At 62.2% G+C, this 16,824-nt stretch overlaps 1 protein-coding gene across 1 annotated transcript in view; it reads left to right on the top strand.

The window, feature by feature from the left end:
• KCNG2 (potassium voltage-gated channel modifier subfamily G member 2) overlaps positions 1-16,824 on the top strand; it is a 47,312-nt gene that overhangs the window by 25,155 nt on the left and 5,333 nt on the right. Inside the window, exon 2 of the mRNA XM_051840431.2 lies at positions 3,486-4,184. Coding sequence (XP_051696391.2) covers positions 3,555-4,184 — 630 coding nt within the window. The 5' untranslated portion in view covers positions 3,486-3,554. The remainder of the gene's footprint in view (positions 1-3,485; positions 4,185-16,824) is intronic.

Raw genomic sequence — 16,824 nt, 5'->3', positions numbered from 1 at the left:
CCACTGGAGCTCCCCCTGCTCCACGCGCTGATGCCTGCCTCCCTACCGGAGGAGCTGATGTCCTGTAACGCGTGTGCACGCCGGGACACACGATTCGGGCCTGAGCCCCAGGCGAGCTGCAGCTCCACCTGGATCTGGCTGGAAGAGCCGTGAGCCTGCTCCACACACCCAGGCCCTGCTCCCACTGGGACAGGAACGGGAGGAAGGAAAGGCGGGAGTGGCCGAGGGAGGCCTCCTAGAGCTCGGGGCTCCAGGGAGGAGCGGCCACCTCGCGTGCTAGAGCACAGGCCTGCTGTCGCAGCCCCAGTGTGGGGCCCTCAGCCTGCTGCGCACTGCAAGGCCGAGGCGCACCTGTCGCACCTGTCGGAGGCAGGGCAGAGGGGCCGCAGCGGCCTGGGGCCCCGTAGGGATGCTGGCTTCCCCTGCTGAGACCGCCTGCGGCTGCTGGCTGCTGTCTCTCTCCCCTGCAGCCCTGTTTCTGTCCTGCCCGTGTGCGGGGTGGGAGGGGCTCTGAGATAAGGATGAGCAAATGGAGGCACAGGCCACCCCCCCCTTCCCCGCAGCACACTTGCTTCCGAGGTCACAGTGAGCCAATCCCTGTCCCCACAGCCCCCCCCCCCCCACACACACACGTGCTGTTTCCCCCATCTGTTTGATGACAGCCGTCCTCACGGGCGGGCAATGCCATCCAGCCGTGGGTCAGTGACTTGTGGCCATTTCTGAATCGGGTTGTCTTTTTCTGAGTAACCCTAAGAGTTCCTGTGTAATCTGGAGTAGACGCTCACCTGTCTCGAAACCGTTAATCCCACTCGCTAGAACTTGTGAACTGTGTTCGAGTCACCATTGCGTCGTCTCGCTAGTGTCCTCCGAGGCACAGAAGGGCTTTGGTGTCAGTTCAGAAAACCCTGGCTCTACGCCTGCTTCTGGAGTTCAGCTCTCGCGGTAACGTCTGGTGCGCTCTGAGGCCCCTTCTGTCCATGCTGTGCCCAGCACCACTTGCTGAGCAGCTGTCTCCCCCGGGGGGACCTCGGCCGCCCAGTGACAGAGTTTGTTCCATGGACTCGGGTCTTCCCCAGCCAGCACCCGCTCTGCTCGCCGTGGCTGTGGACTGGGTGGGACCAAGGCTGAGTCCTCCAGTTTGTTCTTTTTCCTGATGTTTTGGCTCCCTTGTACTTCCAATTGGCTTTCAGGATCAACCGTCAATTTCCAGAAAACACACTTGGGGTTTTCGTGTGGTTGGATTACTGACCAATCTGGGGAATGTTGCCATATCAACATATTAAATCTTCCAGTATGGAACGTGAGCTGTCTTCCCATTTAGGCCTTCCAAAATTCCTCCCAGCAGGATTTTGTACTTCTCACTTTCTCAAATGTAGTCCTGAGTGTTCCATTTCATGTTTAGGTTGTTTATTGCTGGTTTTCAAGTCTTGCTGTTGCGTCTTGCAGCTTTGCCGACCTCGCTGTAATAGTTTTCTGTGTGTGGCTCCTTTCATGCGTTCCATATATAAGGTCAAATCACCTGCAGGCAGAATTTCACTTCCTCATTCCAGTCTGGTCGCCTCTAACGAGAATTTCCCTTTCTTGTCTAATTTCCCAGACCAAGGCAGCATAAAGCGGAAGTGACGAGAGCAACGCTCCCGTCTCCCTGATCTCTCAGGGAAGGCTCTGGACTTTCACCGCCGACCTGAGGGTGGCATGGGGTCCACAGGTGGCCTGCATCACGTGGGGGAAGCCCTGGTCACTGAGCGTCACACACGTGGGTCAGGGTTCGAGTCCACGGATCCCTCTTCTACACTGCTGAAGTGTGTTCCTCCGTGCTCTGCACACGTGTGTCACGCTGGTTAGCTCGTGCTTGCCGGATCAGCCTTCCGCCCTGTGATGAACGCCTGTGACACGTGACTGCATGTGCCACCTCGTCTGCCGCCGGATGGGGCTCACTGGGGTTGCGCTGAGGCCTCTGCGTCCGTATAGAGGAGGGACAGCTGCTCGTGTTTTGTCGGTGTTCTGCACTGTACTGACGAGCGACCTCTGCCATCTTGTCTTCTGTGGAGTCTCGTGTCTTCCAAGAGAACGAGTTCGGAAGTGTTCCCTCCTCATCTACGTTTGGTGCAACTTTGAGGAGTATTGTATGGATTCTTCTAGATATTTAGTAGAATTTGCCAGTGAAGCCATTCTGTCCTGGAGTGTTCTGTTTCAAGTGGTTTTAGTCATTGATTCAATCTCTATCTTTCTTTTTTTTCTTTTTCTTTTTTAAAGAAGTATTTATATATTTGAAACTCAGAGTTCATCCAGTGGTTCACTCCCCACATGGCTGTAATGGCTGGGGTGGGCCAGGCCAGAGCCAGGAGCTTCTTCCGGGTCTCCCACGTGGGTGCAGATCCCAAGGACTTGGGCCATATTCTGCTGCTCTCTCAGGCCATAGCAGAGAGCTGGAACGGAAGTGGAGCAGCCAGGATACAAACCAACGCCCATATGGGATGCCGGCACTGCAGACGGCGGCTTTACCTGCTACGCCACAGTGCCGGCCCCAATCTCTCTCTTTCCTCCAGGTCTATTCAGATTTTCTGTTTCTCTTTGAGAAGAGTTCTGGTACTTTATGTGTTTTTAGAACATTTATTCGTATATATGCTGTATAACATACGGCTGTTTGTATCTTTCTCATCATAATTCCGTTCTTTGTCTTTCAGAATTTTCATCTGAGAATCTGTTTTCTTAGGTGTTGTCTGGCCACTCCAGGTCTTTTTCAATCATTTTATTTCCGGTGGATTTTTCTTCAGATATGTGCAGTCTTCTACAGACAGCATGGCCTTGGGTTCACTGTGGAATGGAACCCGTTTGCATGTAAGGTGATGGCGGGTTAGGAAGGGCCTCTGCCAGTTTGCTGTTTCTTTTTTGCCTTTTAAAGCCGGAGGGGGAGAGGGAGAGGGACACTCCCACTGCTTCAAACGCCAACAGCTGGGGCGGGGCCAGGCCAGGCTCCTGGTCGGGCCCCTTGGGAACAGCAGGAACCCACGTGCTTGCGTCATCACGGCTGCTCCCGGCGAGCGCATTAGCAGGAAGCTGGAACTGGGATTATAGCGGGGACCCCAGCCCAGGCACCGTAGGGGACACGGGCGCCCCGAGTGGTGCCTTAGCCACGGCAACAAAACCCGGGCTCATTACATTTTCTTCGTGTCTTACATCTTTTTTTACGTTTTAGTTCTTCCTTTTCGTTCCCCCTGCGTGCGTCTGGAGCCGGGTCTCTGGGGCCGCTGCCTCTGGTTCCGCAGCCCACTCCTGAGAGCGTCACACACGTGGGTCAGGGTGTGATTGACCCACACTGACCCTTGCACAGAGGCCAGGTCGCCCCTGAGCGCGCGCATAGGTATGGAGAGAAGAGGCGGTGGCCGGCGCGGCGCACGTCCTCGGCCTGCTCCCGCGCCTCCGTCTCCGGCCGCGGCTCCCGCGTGGCCAAGGTTCTAACAGGTGCTCACTTTTTTTTGCAGGCCCGGTCTCCGGACCCTGGCCCGGCGCTGCGACCTCGGCGGACCGCCCTTCAGTGGACGCGTGAGGCCATGGCGCTGCTTCGGGGACCCGCGGCGTCCCGGGACGGCGGAGGCACGAGCCGCGCGCGACACGTCATCATCAACGTGGGTGGCTGCCGTGTGCGCCTGGCCTGGGCGGCTCTGGCGCGCTGTCCACTCGCGCGCCTTGCGCGCCTGCGGGACTGCCATGGCCACGACGAGCTGCTACGTGTGTGTGATGACTACGACGCGAGCCGCGACGAGTTCTTCTTCGATCGCAGCCCGTGCGCCTTCCGCGCCATCGTGGCGCTGCTGCGCGCCGGCAAGCTGCGGCTGCTGCGCGGCCCGTGCGCGCTCGCCTTCCGCGACGAGCTGGCCTACTGGGGCATCGACGAGGCGCGCCTGGAGCGCTGCTGCCTGCGCCGCCTGCGCCGCCGTGAGGAAGAGGCGGCCGAGGCCCGTGCGGAGCCCGCGGCGCACAGCGTGCCGCAGAGTCCGGCGTGCGCCCTGGAGCCCGGGCGGCTGGAGCGCGGCCGGCAGCGCCTGCGCGACGTGGTGGACAACCCGCGCTCGGGCCCGGCGGGCAAGCTCTTCGCCTGTGTCTCGGTGGCCTTCGTGGCCGTCACGGCCGTGGGCCTGTGCCTGAGCACCATGCCGGACATCCGCGCGGAGGAGGAGCGGGTGAGCCCAGCGGCGAAGGGGCGTGGTGAGGGTGCGGGGCCAGGGGAGGGCACGCGGGTTCCAGGCGGCGAGGAGGACACGGCGGCGTGGCAGGGCTCGGGTGGGTACACGGGTTCCGGGCCGCCTTTCACTCACTCTGCAGTAGTGGCCCGAACGCGGTCTTGCTGCCGCGGACATCGGGGGAGCCGCAGATTGTTTCCAGACCCTAGGCCCCGTCCGCCTGCCAGCAGCTCGTCGGGCCTTGGTGGTTTATGGAGCTGTCCATGGGGTCTGGAGAGTCGGGCCCACCCGAGGCGGGTCGTGGCTGCCTCCGCCCTCTCGCGTGTCCTGCCTGCCGGCCTGGGAGGCTGTTTGGGGTTTGCGGGCTTGCAGGAGGGGCGGGCCGCAGGCGCCCCGGGGCGTTCGGGGTAGGTGGGTCAGAGGGGAGCCTGCGGCGGTGTCCGCAGGGGCTGAGCGTGGCCCTCAGACATGGGGCTGCCCCAGGAAGGCTCTGCCCGGGCTGCTGACGCCCCCTGCAGCTGCTGGGGGCGCAGCCCAGAGAGCAGACTGAGGCTTTGAAAGATGGCTCTGCAGAAATGAGACCGATTGTAAGGGTCGGGAGGGTTACGTCCTAGCGGGCTTCCCCCTGTCATGTGCCCAGTGGCTGAGCTGCCCGGAGCAGCCCATGTTCCTGGTAAAGGGTGGCCACATGTGGGTTAGGGCCTCCAGCCCGCCGGGTCATGCAGCGGCCTCCCCAGGTCTCCCCGGGTGCAAGCGTGGTGGCCTTGGCTTCAGAGGGACCTGGTGAAAAAACTCTGGGCTTTTTGGCTCGTGGTGCAGAAGGGCGCTGTCTGCACACACACCTCTGGAGGAAATGCACAGGTACCGGGACGCTGGCAGGCCCAGCGCAGAGACCGGACAGCGGCAGCTGGAAGCAGGGAGCTCTGGAAGACAGGAAGACACTCTGCCTTACACCCAACTGTGTAGGTGTCAGCGCCACTCCTGGTGTAGCTGTCAGTCAGGGTGACTTGGTGTCAGGTGTCAGCGTGAATCCTGGTGTCGGGTGTCAGTCAGCGCCACTCCTGGTATTGGCTGTCAGTGTGAATCCTCACGTCAGGTGTCAGCAGGACTCCTGGTGTCAGTCAGTGTGAATCCTGGTGTCAGCTGTCAGCGCCACTCCTGGTATGAGGTATCAGTCAGCACCACTCCTGGAATGAGGTGTCAGCAGGACTCCTGGTGTCAGTCAGTGTGAATCCTGGTGTGAGGTGTCAGTACGACTCCTGGTGTCAGTGTGAATCCTGGTGTGAGGTGTCACTCAGTACCACTCCTGGTGTGAGGTGTAAGTACCACTCCTGGTGTGAGGTGTCAGCGCCACTCCTGGTGTGAGGTGTCAGTCAGCGTCACTCCTGGTGTGAGGTGTCAGCAGGACTCCTGGTGTCAGTCAGTGTGTATCCTGATGTCAGCTGTCAGCACCACTCCTGGTGTGAGGTGTCAGTCAGCGTCACTCCTGGTGTGAGGTGTCAGCAGGACTCCTGGTGTCAGTCAGTGTGAATCCTGGTGTGAGGTGTCAGTCAGCGCCACTCCTGGTGTGAGGTATCAGTGCCACTCCTGGTGTCAGGTGTCAGCAGGGCTCGTGGTGTCGGGCTGACACTGCGCCGGGCCTGGTGAAAGCGTAGTCTCTGCTCCTGTGTCCGCTTGCTGGGGACGTTTGTCAGGAGCCTGGTGCTTGTGGAACGGTAGCAGGTGCTGAGCAGACACGTGAGTCCCGAGAGCAGCCCCTGGGGAGTTTCTCGGCACACAGCACTCCCCGGCACGGGTGCAGTGGGCGGCAGCAGCCCCTAGCAGCGCACACACACGTGCCTGGGGCAGACCCTAGCCGAGTCTGGCCAGGGCAGCTTCTGGGCCTCCCAGGTGTGCTAGCAAGGGAGGCAGATGGTGCAGCGTTTGGCTTTAGTCTCTGCCACGCTGTCCCTCCTCACCGAGCGCCCTTTCCTGTGCGCCCAAGTGAGGGGTGCCCGGGAGCACCTGCGCTGCCACAGCAGCTGCCACATAACGAGGAACCAAACACCGAGAACAGGCATGCTCCAGGCAGTGAGAACTCCCCCACAGCTCCGCAGCACTGTCAAGCTGCGTCCCTGGGGCTCGGATGGAGGTGTCGGCCGGGCTGTCTCCCTCGGAGACGTGGGAAGGACGCATTTCTGCCCTGGAGCCTGGCCCTTGCCCTCCCAAGCTCGTGGCTCTGGCCTCTGCTTCATCTCAGACTCTGCCTGGGGTCTGAGATGGGGTCTCCCACCCAGGCAGCCCAGGACAGCCCCCACCTCGGGTCCTCAGCCACACCTGTAAATCCCCTGTGTGCACGTTCAAGGGGGGGTGGGCGAGAACATGTGAGTCTCAGGGGATCTCTAGGGGTCTCCAAGGGGGACTCTAGGGCAACTCCAGGGGGTCTCTGAGGGCAACTTAGGTGCCTCTGGGGGGTCTCTAAGGGCATCTAGGCCATCTTTAGGGGTGTCTCTGGGTGTCTCTGGGGAATCTGAGGGGTCTCTGGGGATCTCTGGGGGTCTCTGGGGTCTCAGGGGTCTCTGGGGTCTCTGGGGCCTCTAGGGGCAGTTTCCTGCTGACCACAGGCGCAGACACTCAGGGACGTGCAGTGTCCTGGCTGACACCAGGTCCCATCTGCTGCAGAGGAGCCTGCAGCCTGAGGCCGGGAGACCGGGCAGCCCCAGGATGCCAGAGGAGGGACGGCGTGGGCAGCGGGACTGGACCCCAGCGCATGGCACACAGCCCGCCCCCACTGCTCTTCACGGCCGTCCCCGGGCACCACGTTTCCCACGCCGTGTGGCCCTAGCCTCACACTGAGCCGACAGAGGAGCCCCTGCCTTGTGGGAGCCGTGACTGCCTCAGCTGCGGTCGTCACGGGAAGGACTGCAGTTTCTCCATGAGCTGGTGACGTGTGCGCTGCCTGCTGTAGTGGGCAGGCCAGGAGCCCCCGGGGCCCAGGACGTGGGGGGCAGGAGTCACCTGCTGGGCCAGTTCCCGGGGGTGTGCCGTGACCCCCAGATGCCTTGACCCTCAGATGTGCTGTGATCCCCCATGTGCCATGAACCCCACAGGATGCTTTGTGCCATGACCCCCAGATGTGCCGTGACCCCCAGATGTGCCGTGAGCCCCACAGGATGCTTTGTGCCATGACCCCCAGATGTGCCGTGACCCCCAGATGTGCCGTGAGCCTCACAGGATGCTTTGTGCCATGACCCCCAGATGTGCTGTGACCCCCAGATGTGCCGTGAGCCCCACAGGATGCTTTGTGCTGTGACCCCCCATGTGCTGTGCCCACCCCCAGGGTACACCCAGCACCCACTGTACTGCTTCTCACGCAGCTGCCCTCTTACCCAGAGGAAACCCTCTGTGGCTTCCCGAACCCCCCGGTCAGGCCTGAGGGTGATTTGCGGTCCCTGCAGAGGCAGAGATCAGCTCCCGAACTCTGGACATGTGTGGTCACAGAGCGTTATCCCAAATTCTCTGGGCCCGAAACATTGATTCTAACCCTAACCCGCCTGGTGTGGCCCTGCCTGTGTGGGCTGTCCTGGGGAGATGCCCGCGGCAGTGGCCATCACTGTAGATGGCCAGCACAACCACACTGCGCTGGAAGCTGAGCCAGGAAGTGGGTGTTGCCCCCGGGCCCAGCAGGAAGGGACTTCTCCAGGCCTCCCTTCCTCGGCATCCTGCGGCCTTCGTGGCCCCCGTGTCCACAGCCTCATCCAGGGGACAGGAGGTGGCCCCCTCCCTATGCTGCTGCCTGGCATGAACGGCTGATTCAGAGCCAGGCGCCACAAGAACAGACTGCCCTGACCGCCGCGGGATCTGGAGTGACCTGGGCGGCCGTGGGCACGTGCAGTGCTGTTGGGGTCTGATGGGCTCTGGCTGCGGACACTGCAGGCTGGATGGCCAGCCAGGTGCCTGAAGTCCCTTTTGAGCGTGCACAGCTGCTGGGAGAGATGGGGACACGCACTTGGCTTGGCGCCGGGACAGACTGTGCTGCCCGCCGGGAGCAGCTGCCATCCCGCCTGTCGCGCGGAGGCTGCTGCTTGGCTGTTGATGTCGATTTTTTCCGTTAAACTCCAGGCAGTGTAATTAGTTATGGATCTCGGCTGCGGACTTGCTCAGAACATTTCTGCGCTGGGCACCCGCCTCTGCCCAGGCCGCAGCTCCACTCTTTCTGAGCGGCACTGGCCTGGACTCCATGGAGACCATGAGCCGACACGTGTGCGGGCACAGGGTCCGAGGGCTGGGACGCATGCACGGGCGGGCGCAGGGTCCGAGGCTGGGACGCATGCACAGTCAGGCACAGGGTCCGAGGCTGGGGCGCATGCATGGGTAAGCACGGGGTCTGCGGAGCTCGAACGCCAGCAGGCAAAGGCTCTGAACTGAAGGGACAGGGCCCACGCAGGCCATGAAGTCCCAGAAGCCCGGGAGCGGATGATTGTGTCAGCCGGCCGGAGCCCCTATGATGCAGAGGTAGCCGCCTGTGTCCCCTCGAGCCCTTGGCCCTTGGGAAGTCTGCAGCTGTCCCCGGTTGGCCACTCCCTCCTGCACAACCCAGACACGCCCACACCCCAGACCCTGCCCCTGGACCCTTGAGCTCCAGTCTCGCCCTGTCTGGTCCCCACGCTGTGGCTGGGCCTGACAGATGGGAAACCGGGCTTCCACCGTGGACAGAGCCGCGTCTTATTAGCAACCCAGCCCCTCAGGCGTCTGTGGGAGCCGGTGGGCCTGGCAATGGTGGCCACACACCCCCAGGGCGGAGAAGGGACTCCCTTGGGCAGAGAGGGCTCCAGTCTGACAGCAGCCAGGCCTCAGTCTGCCCCTCAGGCCAGCGTGGATCGCGAGAGCTACTGAGCCTGCGCTGGGTCAGGGCAGGGAGGGCTGGGCATGTGGCGCTCATGGACCCCTCTGCAGGGGAGGAGAGGCCCTTCCTCCAGGTAACAGGAGCCGTCTGTCTACAGAAAGCTGATACCCACTCTGTGGAGGGGCCTGGGGCCAGCGGTCCGCAGTGCAGACGTGGGGGGCGCAGGGTCCCCGCCCCACCCCACCCCAGGGGAAGGCTGCCCTGGTCCTGCTGAGCGGCTCCCGGCCTCCGCTGCCTCTCTGAACTGAGAGCGCCCAGGCCCAGCGGCCCACTCTGAGCCCCATGAACAGCCCAGGCTGCAGCCTTGGGCCCTGCCAGCTCTGCCAAGGGGCTAGAATAGAGGTGGAGGCGGGGGCGCAGAAGACAGGAGAGCAGGCTTCCCCCGCACTCAGCTGCTTCCCCTGCCCCTCTCTGCCGAGCACATCCACTCCCCTGCCCTGACCCACCTGCTCCCCCAACCCACCTGGCCCCCAACCCACCTGCCCTCCCATCCTGGACCCCCTGCCCCCACCCCGGATCCACCTGCCCTTCCTCCCTGGACCCACCTGCCCCCTCCTCCCTGGGTCCCCTTGCCCCCACCCTGGACCCACCTGCCTTCCCTCTCTGGACCCACCTGGCCTCTCAACCTACCTGGCCCCTCTCTTCCTAGACCCAACTGACCCCCTCCCCCTGGGCCCACCTGCCCCCTCATGTACCTGCCCCCCCCGAACCCACCTGCATGCAACCCACTTGCCCCCCCACCTGGAGCCACCTAGCCCCCCATCCTACCTGCCCCCGCTCCCCCTGGACCCACCTGCCCCCTCCAGCCCAGTGCTTGTGGTGAGGAGGTGGCTCCCAGTTTAGGTTCTGATAGGTGGGGCTGGGGGCCCACCAGGTTCTGCGGGGAGGGGTGGGCCTCGTCTTGCACTTGACTTCGACTCTGGCAGCCGCTGTGTCCCCTCCCTGTAGCTGCCTGCAGGGAGGAGTGGGGACCTGGGTGTTCACTGGGAGTAGGCGTCTCCCCCGCCATGTACCACCCCCTGCCCAGAGTTTCCCTAAGTAGACTCATCTCTGTGACACCTACGCTGCATGTTTAAGGAAACCAAGTTCATCCAAGCATAAATTCGCCAGGCACCACCCGTTTGGGGGAACAGATGCGAGAAGTTGGATTTCAGGGGGCGGGGGTGGTAGCACAGTGGTTACGATGCTGCACAGGCTGCCTGCACCCGTACCAGAGTGCCTGGGTTCAAGTCCCACTCCCAGCTCCAGCCTGCTGCTAATGCGCACCCTGGGAGGCAGCAGTGATGGCTCAAGGACTTGGGTTCCTGCCACCCACACGGGAGGCCGGATGGGGCTCCTGGCTCCTGGCTTCTGCCTGGCCCATCCCCAACCATAGCAGTCATTTGGGGAGTGAACCAGGAGATAGAAGCCCGCTCGCTCTTTCCCTCCCTCCCCCTCCCTTCTCCCCCTCTCCCTCCCTCCCTCTCCTCCCTCTCGATGCCTTTCAAATAAATTCAAACAATAAGTAAAACCTTTTTAAAAAAGAGAAATTGGAATTCAGTTGATTTTAGGTTCTACTTATGCTAGAAATACTAAAGTATTACATAGAGTTTTTTTAGTAAAAGAACCGAATCATTGTAATTCACCAAACTAGCTATTCCCAAAGAGGAGCTTGCGCTCGGTATTTGACCGGAAATACTGACATGTCAGCCTCTGTCTTGGGCAGAAGGTGAGTCGGCGAGGCCCACACTGCCATCCCCCAGGGCTCCGCGCGCAGGCACGGCTCCCGGTGACACTCATGAGCTCTGTAGGACTTGGCTAGAGCATTTCAATAAATAAGCTTGTTGTCCCTGGGAGGCTGCGTCAGCTCAGTGTGGTGCAGACCCGGAGGAAGCTCCTGTCCCGGGCCTGGCCCTGACGTGTCCGTCACACCCTGGGTCTCCTCCCCCCGCAGCCTGGACCCCACGCCAGTCTTCCAGGGCTGCCACTTGCAGGCGCGCACTTTCTGCACACAGTTGGGATAAGGAGCAGTTCCTGCAAAACGGCCGGCTGACAGCTGCAGCCGGGAGTCCTGCCCTTGCCCCCCGGTGAACGTCCTGGCCCACAGACCACCCGCAGGGGCTTGGTCTGGGTGCTGGCTGGGCCGGGGGCCCCAGGACGCTGCTTTGGCCGGCGGGGGAATCCTAAGGGGAAATCACCTGTGTGTCTGGGACCACCTGCGACTTCTGAAGTTGCCATTTGGTCGCATTTGCCACCACTGCTGCTTCTGAGAATTTCCTTGTCTCCTGGGCTTCGCTGGGCGGCCGCCTCGTGCTGGACGCTGCCTGCCTTGCAGGCCTCGCCTGGGCGGCTGCACGGTGCCCCCTTGACTCTGCTTCGTGGCCTCAGCGCCCCACGGTTTCTCCTCACATCCCTGCGACCACAGTGCCGTGGGTGGTGCTGAACCCACGCCTTTTGCTCTGGGGAGACCCCTCGAGGGAGTGAGCACAGCTGTAAGAGAGGTGATTAGAAAGGGAGAGGGTGCGTGGTGTGCTGCCCCTTCTGCCAGGAACGCTGGCCCTGCCGGGGCTCGCTGCTGTCCCCAAGCCGTGCTCCCAGGTGCTGGCCCCCAGAGGCTGAAGTTGGGTGTGTTTGGGGATGCCCCGGGGTGGCCCCTTGTGCACAGGACATCCTCGCAGGGGTGCCTGACCCACTCACAGCGTAGGCCCCCAAGGTTGGAAGGCCAGGTGCCCGTGGTGCGGAGCAGCACCCCAAACTGGGTCTGCTCACCCAGCGTGCAGAAAGAGGGTCCCTGGCTGCAGGCAGTGGAACGAAGTCAGTGTCTGCCGCAAAGCACCAGCCGGAGCCGAGCGGGGGGTGGGGGTGGGGGTGGGGGTGGGGCTCAGTCCCAGGCGCTCAACCGCTGGCTCCACCACTGAGCCACTCAGTCTTCTCGGCAACTTCAGTAACAGACATTTAATGGAAAGTCTATTCTGGTCACTGTCATAGCAGAAATAAGAAGTGCCCAGGACTGATCTTAGCAAGGAGGGCTCAGTGACCGCTGGGAGCGCGGGAGTGAATGAGGAAGCCAAGTCTCACAAAACCACACGTAGAATGGTGGGAAGGAGGGCCCACCCCAATCTGCTGTTTGGTAAACTTCCCCAGGTTGGATCTGAAGCAGCAAACACATGGTGTGGCTGTGACTTGGACTGACTCACAGACCAGGGAGCCTGGTGCTGAGGAGGCTGGTGGGTGGGGAGGCCGGTGCTAGGGAGGCTGGTGCCTGGGGAGGCCGGTGCTGGGGGAGGCTGGTGTGTGTGGGAGGCTGGTGGGTGGGGAGGCTGGTGCCTGGGGGAGGCTGGTGGGTGGGGAGGCTGGTGCCTGGGGAGGCCGGTGTGTGGGGGAGGCTGGTGCTGGGGGAGGCTGGTGGGTGGGGGAGGCTGGTGTGTGGGGGAGGCCGGTGCCTGGGGGAGGCTGGTGCCTGGGGAGGCTGGTGGGTGGGGAGGCTGGTGCCTGGGGAGGCAGGTGTGTGGGGGAGGCTGGTGCTAGGGGAGGCTGGTGCCTGGGGGAGGCTGGTGGGTGGGGGAGGCTGGTGGGTGGGGGAGGCTGGTGCCTGGGGAGGCCGGTGCTAGGGAGGCTGGTGCAGGGGAGGCTGGTGTGTGGGGGAGGCTGGTGTGTGGGGGAGGCTGGTGCAGGGGAGGCTGGTGTGTGGGGGAGGCTGGTGCTGGGGGAGGCTGGTGTGTGGGGGAGGCTGGTGTGTGGGGGAGGCTGGTGCTGGGGGAGGCTGGTGGGTGGGGGAGGCTGGTGTGTGGGGGAAGCTGGTGGGTGGGGGAGGCTGGTGTGTGGGGGAGGCTGGTGGGTGGGGGAGGCTGGTGCCTGGGGGAGGCTGGTGCCTGGGGGAGGCTGGTGCCTGGGGGAGGCTGACCCAGGCAGGAAGACTCCCTGCAGCACCCCCCCCCATTCACAGCTCTGCAGCCACCACACATGCCCACAGCTGTTGGCAAAGCAGAGCTCCCGGCCAAGTCCAGGCCAGCGTGGGTCAGGGAGAATGAGGCCCCCCGAGGACATCAGAGTAGCAACTGCCCCGTCTCTGGTGTCTGCAAATACACAACAGACAGGGACATAAGGAACAGTCCAGCAAACATCCGGACTTAGTAACACCAGCTATTGCAGCATACGCTGTAAGTGAAAGCAAACACACACATATAGTAACACCAGATTGTGGAACCTAACCTGGTAAGCACATGCACACTTGGTAACAGGGATGTGCCCACACCGGGAGTACAAAGGTGGCAGCAGCAGTAGAGGAGTGTAGCGACTCAGAGTGTGGGATGAACCATGGCAGCAGGTGGTGCTGGCTCTGAGTAACTTCAGTGAGCCCCAGCCACGTGGGACGCTTTAGTGGTACATTGTTTCCATACAGTTAATAAAAGGGAATGCAGATGAGCATATTTTTCATCCAGGAACCGAAGAATCTTTTTAGGTTTGTAATAAAGCCAGAAATGAAAGGAAACATTTGACAACATCAAAAAGGACTAATAAAAGCCCTCCCTAGGTTTAAACAAACTATAATCTCAGAATAAAATAGCAGCATTTATGAAAAAGCCAGGGCCAGCGTTGTGGCGTAGCGAGTAAGCCGCCACCTGTGATGCTGGCATCCCGTACGGGTGCCAATTCGTGTCCCAGCTGCTCCACTTCCAATCCAGCTTCCTTCCAGTGCACAGGGAGGCAAGCAGGCAGTGAAGGAGCTGGGTCCCTGCGCCCACGTGGGACATGTGGCTCCAGGTTCCTGGCTCCTGGGTTCGGCTTAGCCCAGCCCTGGCTGGTGTGGACATTTCGGGAGTGAACCAGCAGACGGAGGATCTCTCTTACTGTTGTGCTTTCAAATAAATGAAAGTAACTTTTTTAAAAAATATGTTTATGATGCAAGAAATGCACATTTAAACAATGTGACACTATTTGAATTATCCCGTTAGCAAAGGCTCAGCTCCGTGGCCACACCCGGTGCTTATGAGGCCCTGGACCGGGGCCCTCCCTGTGGGGTTGGGGGGCGTGGGCATGTCTCACCGACGTTGGCTGATGTCGGACGTGTGTGTCAGCCTGGCTGTGCAGTTCTGAGGTTTAGCTGGGCGATTGCTGGGCCAGGAGGAGAGCGGAGCAGTGAGTCGTTCACCGCTCCCGGGAACGCTGTGCTCAGGTCCCTCCCTGCCCGGCTGCACTGCCCACTGTGGCCAGAGAGCCTTCTCGATAAACCTTAGCCCCGCTCAGTTCATTACAGTTCGCAAGGAGATGCCTTGTGGCCACAGGTGGGGTCTGCGCCGTGAGGGGTGGGCCTGCCAGGGTGCCCCCAAAGCGGGGCGTGGCCTTTGCATTGCTCACACGCGGGGAGCAGGGCCTCTGCCTGACCGTGCCTGTGTTTTCATGAGAAAAAGGAAGCTGTGTGTGCGAAGCCCCCACTCGCTGCATCCAAGCTGGCCTGGCCTGCCTCGCCCTGGATCTACCCTGTCACTCTTCTGGGCAACCCTGCTCCCTGGCTCTGGGCAGAGCCCCTGAACCCTGCATCAGGCCCGGCTCTGAATTCTGCACGTGCAGAGAGGGACCCGCAGCCCTGCGCACTCCCAGGGGCCCCTCGGGGAGTTGCTCTGGCTTTGGCATTGGGCGTTCAGCAGTGTGGCCAGCCAGATCTCCTCAGGGACCATGCTGTCCCAGCTGTGCTGTGTCCGGCATTTGGCAATACCAAGGCGGAGCAACCTGCTCTGCTAACGCAGGTGATACCTGCACGTCTGGTTACACCTGTCTCGTCCCCTTAAACCCAGCCAGAGAGATGTGCATGGGAGGAAAAGTGTGACTCTACAGGGAGAGTGCACGGTGGACACACGCCGGACGCCAAGTTTCCCCACCCCCAGCTCTGGAGGCTGCAGGTGCCGGGAGCTGCGGGGAACCTGAGGCTGACATGCCCCAGCTCCGGCTCATCAGCCCCGCCAGCCCTGGCTCCTGCCTCAGCCCAGCAGACGTGACACCGAAAATCGGGACCCCACGGCCCCAGTTTGGGGCACCAGGCCCAGCAGAGAGGGCTGCCGTGTGCCAGGCTGCAGCAGGATTTGTGGACCACAACCATTCCTGCCATCGAAGACAACTCAGAAGGCAGACGTGGGGCAGTGGGCGGGGCCAGGACAGAGACCCACAGTGGGGCTCACGTTCCGGGGGCAAAAACGCAGCCCAGAGCCAGGGAAGAGAGCGCCGGGCACTGCCAAGGCCCCTCCCCGTGGGACCTCTCAGTGGGTGCGGGCCCCAATGCCCCACACACCAAATGGAAATGACGCACATCATGCTCCTCTGGGGGAATATTCTAGAAGCTTCCAGGGTGAGAGGCAAGAAATGATGTTCCATGGCAGGGATTGGGGGTGGGAAGAATGGCCTTGGCCAAAAGCCAGGACACACAGCGGAGCAATGTCTTCGAAATTCCGTGTTAAACTGCTTTCCACCTGTGCCTCTGCGTTGAACCAGGCTGGCAGCCAACGTGGAGCTAGAACAAGCGTGCTCCAGCCCAGACGCGTGAGCCCTGGAGACAGCTGCCCCTGCGCGCTCAGAGCCTGGAGGCCTCGGGCCGGCGGTCTCCTGGGAAAGAGTCCACCAAGCACCTGAGGCTTTTGAGCACTTGGGGCTGCGCCGTGGCTCCTCAAAGCTGCGCGACCTGGGAGTGAAGTGAGCACTTGCGGGGCACAGAGCGTCGCACGGGAAGGAGCAGCACGTGCAGCGCCCGGCTCGCAGACATGCTCATGCTCTGTGCAGCCTCCTCCCCGGAGGACAGCCACGTGCCAGGCAGCGAGGAAAGGACCCCACCCCCGCCCCCAGCCCAGCCCAGCGCAGGGCGGCAGACTCGTGTGAATGGCCCCAGTGGAGGCAGCTCAGATGTATCTCTGCAGACACACGGGCACACTGTGGCCCCACCCACACGCAGAAGGGGCACTGCTGACAGCAAAACAGGGCTGGGTCTCGGGGATGTGATGTGGGGAAAGCCAGACGGGTCCTGGACAGGAGCCACTGGAGGGGCTGTGGAGGCCAGAGCCGCGCCTGGCAGCCTGGGGCGGGAGGGACTGGCTGTGCTCACCGGCCACGGCCCCCACCTGTCCTTTCCCAACCTCCCACCCACTCCCATGTGTAAGGGTTAGTTACAGACCAAACCTGAGCCCCACCTGCCTCCCTGCCGTCAGCCACTTGCTCAGCTGCTCCCTGGGGGGACCAAAGAGCACTTGATCCCCCTCGGGTCCAGACAGCACAGCTGTCACCATGTCTTTGGGGGCGGGTTCAGCAGGACAGGAAGTGCTTGTGGACCAAGCAGTCCCACACAGAGGGGCCAAGGGATTCCCAGCCACGGAGTAGCACCGTAGCACCGTCAGATCCATGCCCTGGGCAGGTGCTGGCCTGGGGGCGATGGAGGGTCGGGCAGGGCCAGGGAGGCCAGCTCAGGAATCCTAGGAATCCCGTCTCCCCCTCCCTCTCCCTCCTGGTGCCCCGCCCCTCCTGGTGGACAGGGAAGCCTCCTGGCTGATCCCCGCATGCATTGGGGAAGCCTCGCTGAGCGCTCTCCCTGGAGCCTGGACAGCTGACCCCATCTCAGTGCCCCAGGAGGCACAGGCTGCCTCCCGGGCTTCAGCGCCTGCTGGGCCTGTGCTGGCCCCTGCAGCTCCCTCCCAGCGTAGCACAAACCCGCACGGCCAGAGCACTTCCCCAGGCTGTGGCCTCGGCTCCCCACACTGCCCCACGCGGTCCAGTGGGTGCTCACACCCTGAGCTC

The sequence above is a fragment of the Oryctolagus cuniculus genome, chromosome 10 (genome assembly GCF_964237555.1).
Source record: "Oryctolagus cuniculus chromosome 10, mOryCun1.1, whole genome shotgun sequence".
NCBI classification, from domain to species: Eukaryota; Metazoa; Chordata; class Mammalia; order Lagomorpha; family Leporidae; genus Oryctolagus; species Oryctolagus cuniculus.
This window is presented reverse-complemented; position numbering and strand designations above follow the sequence as displayed.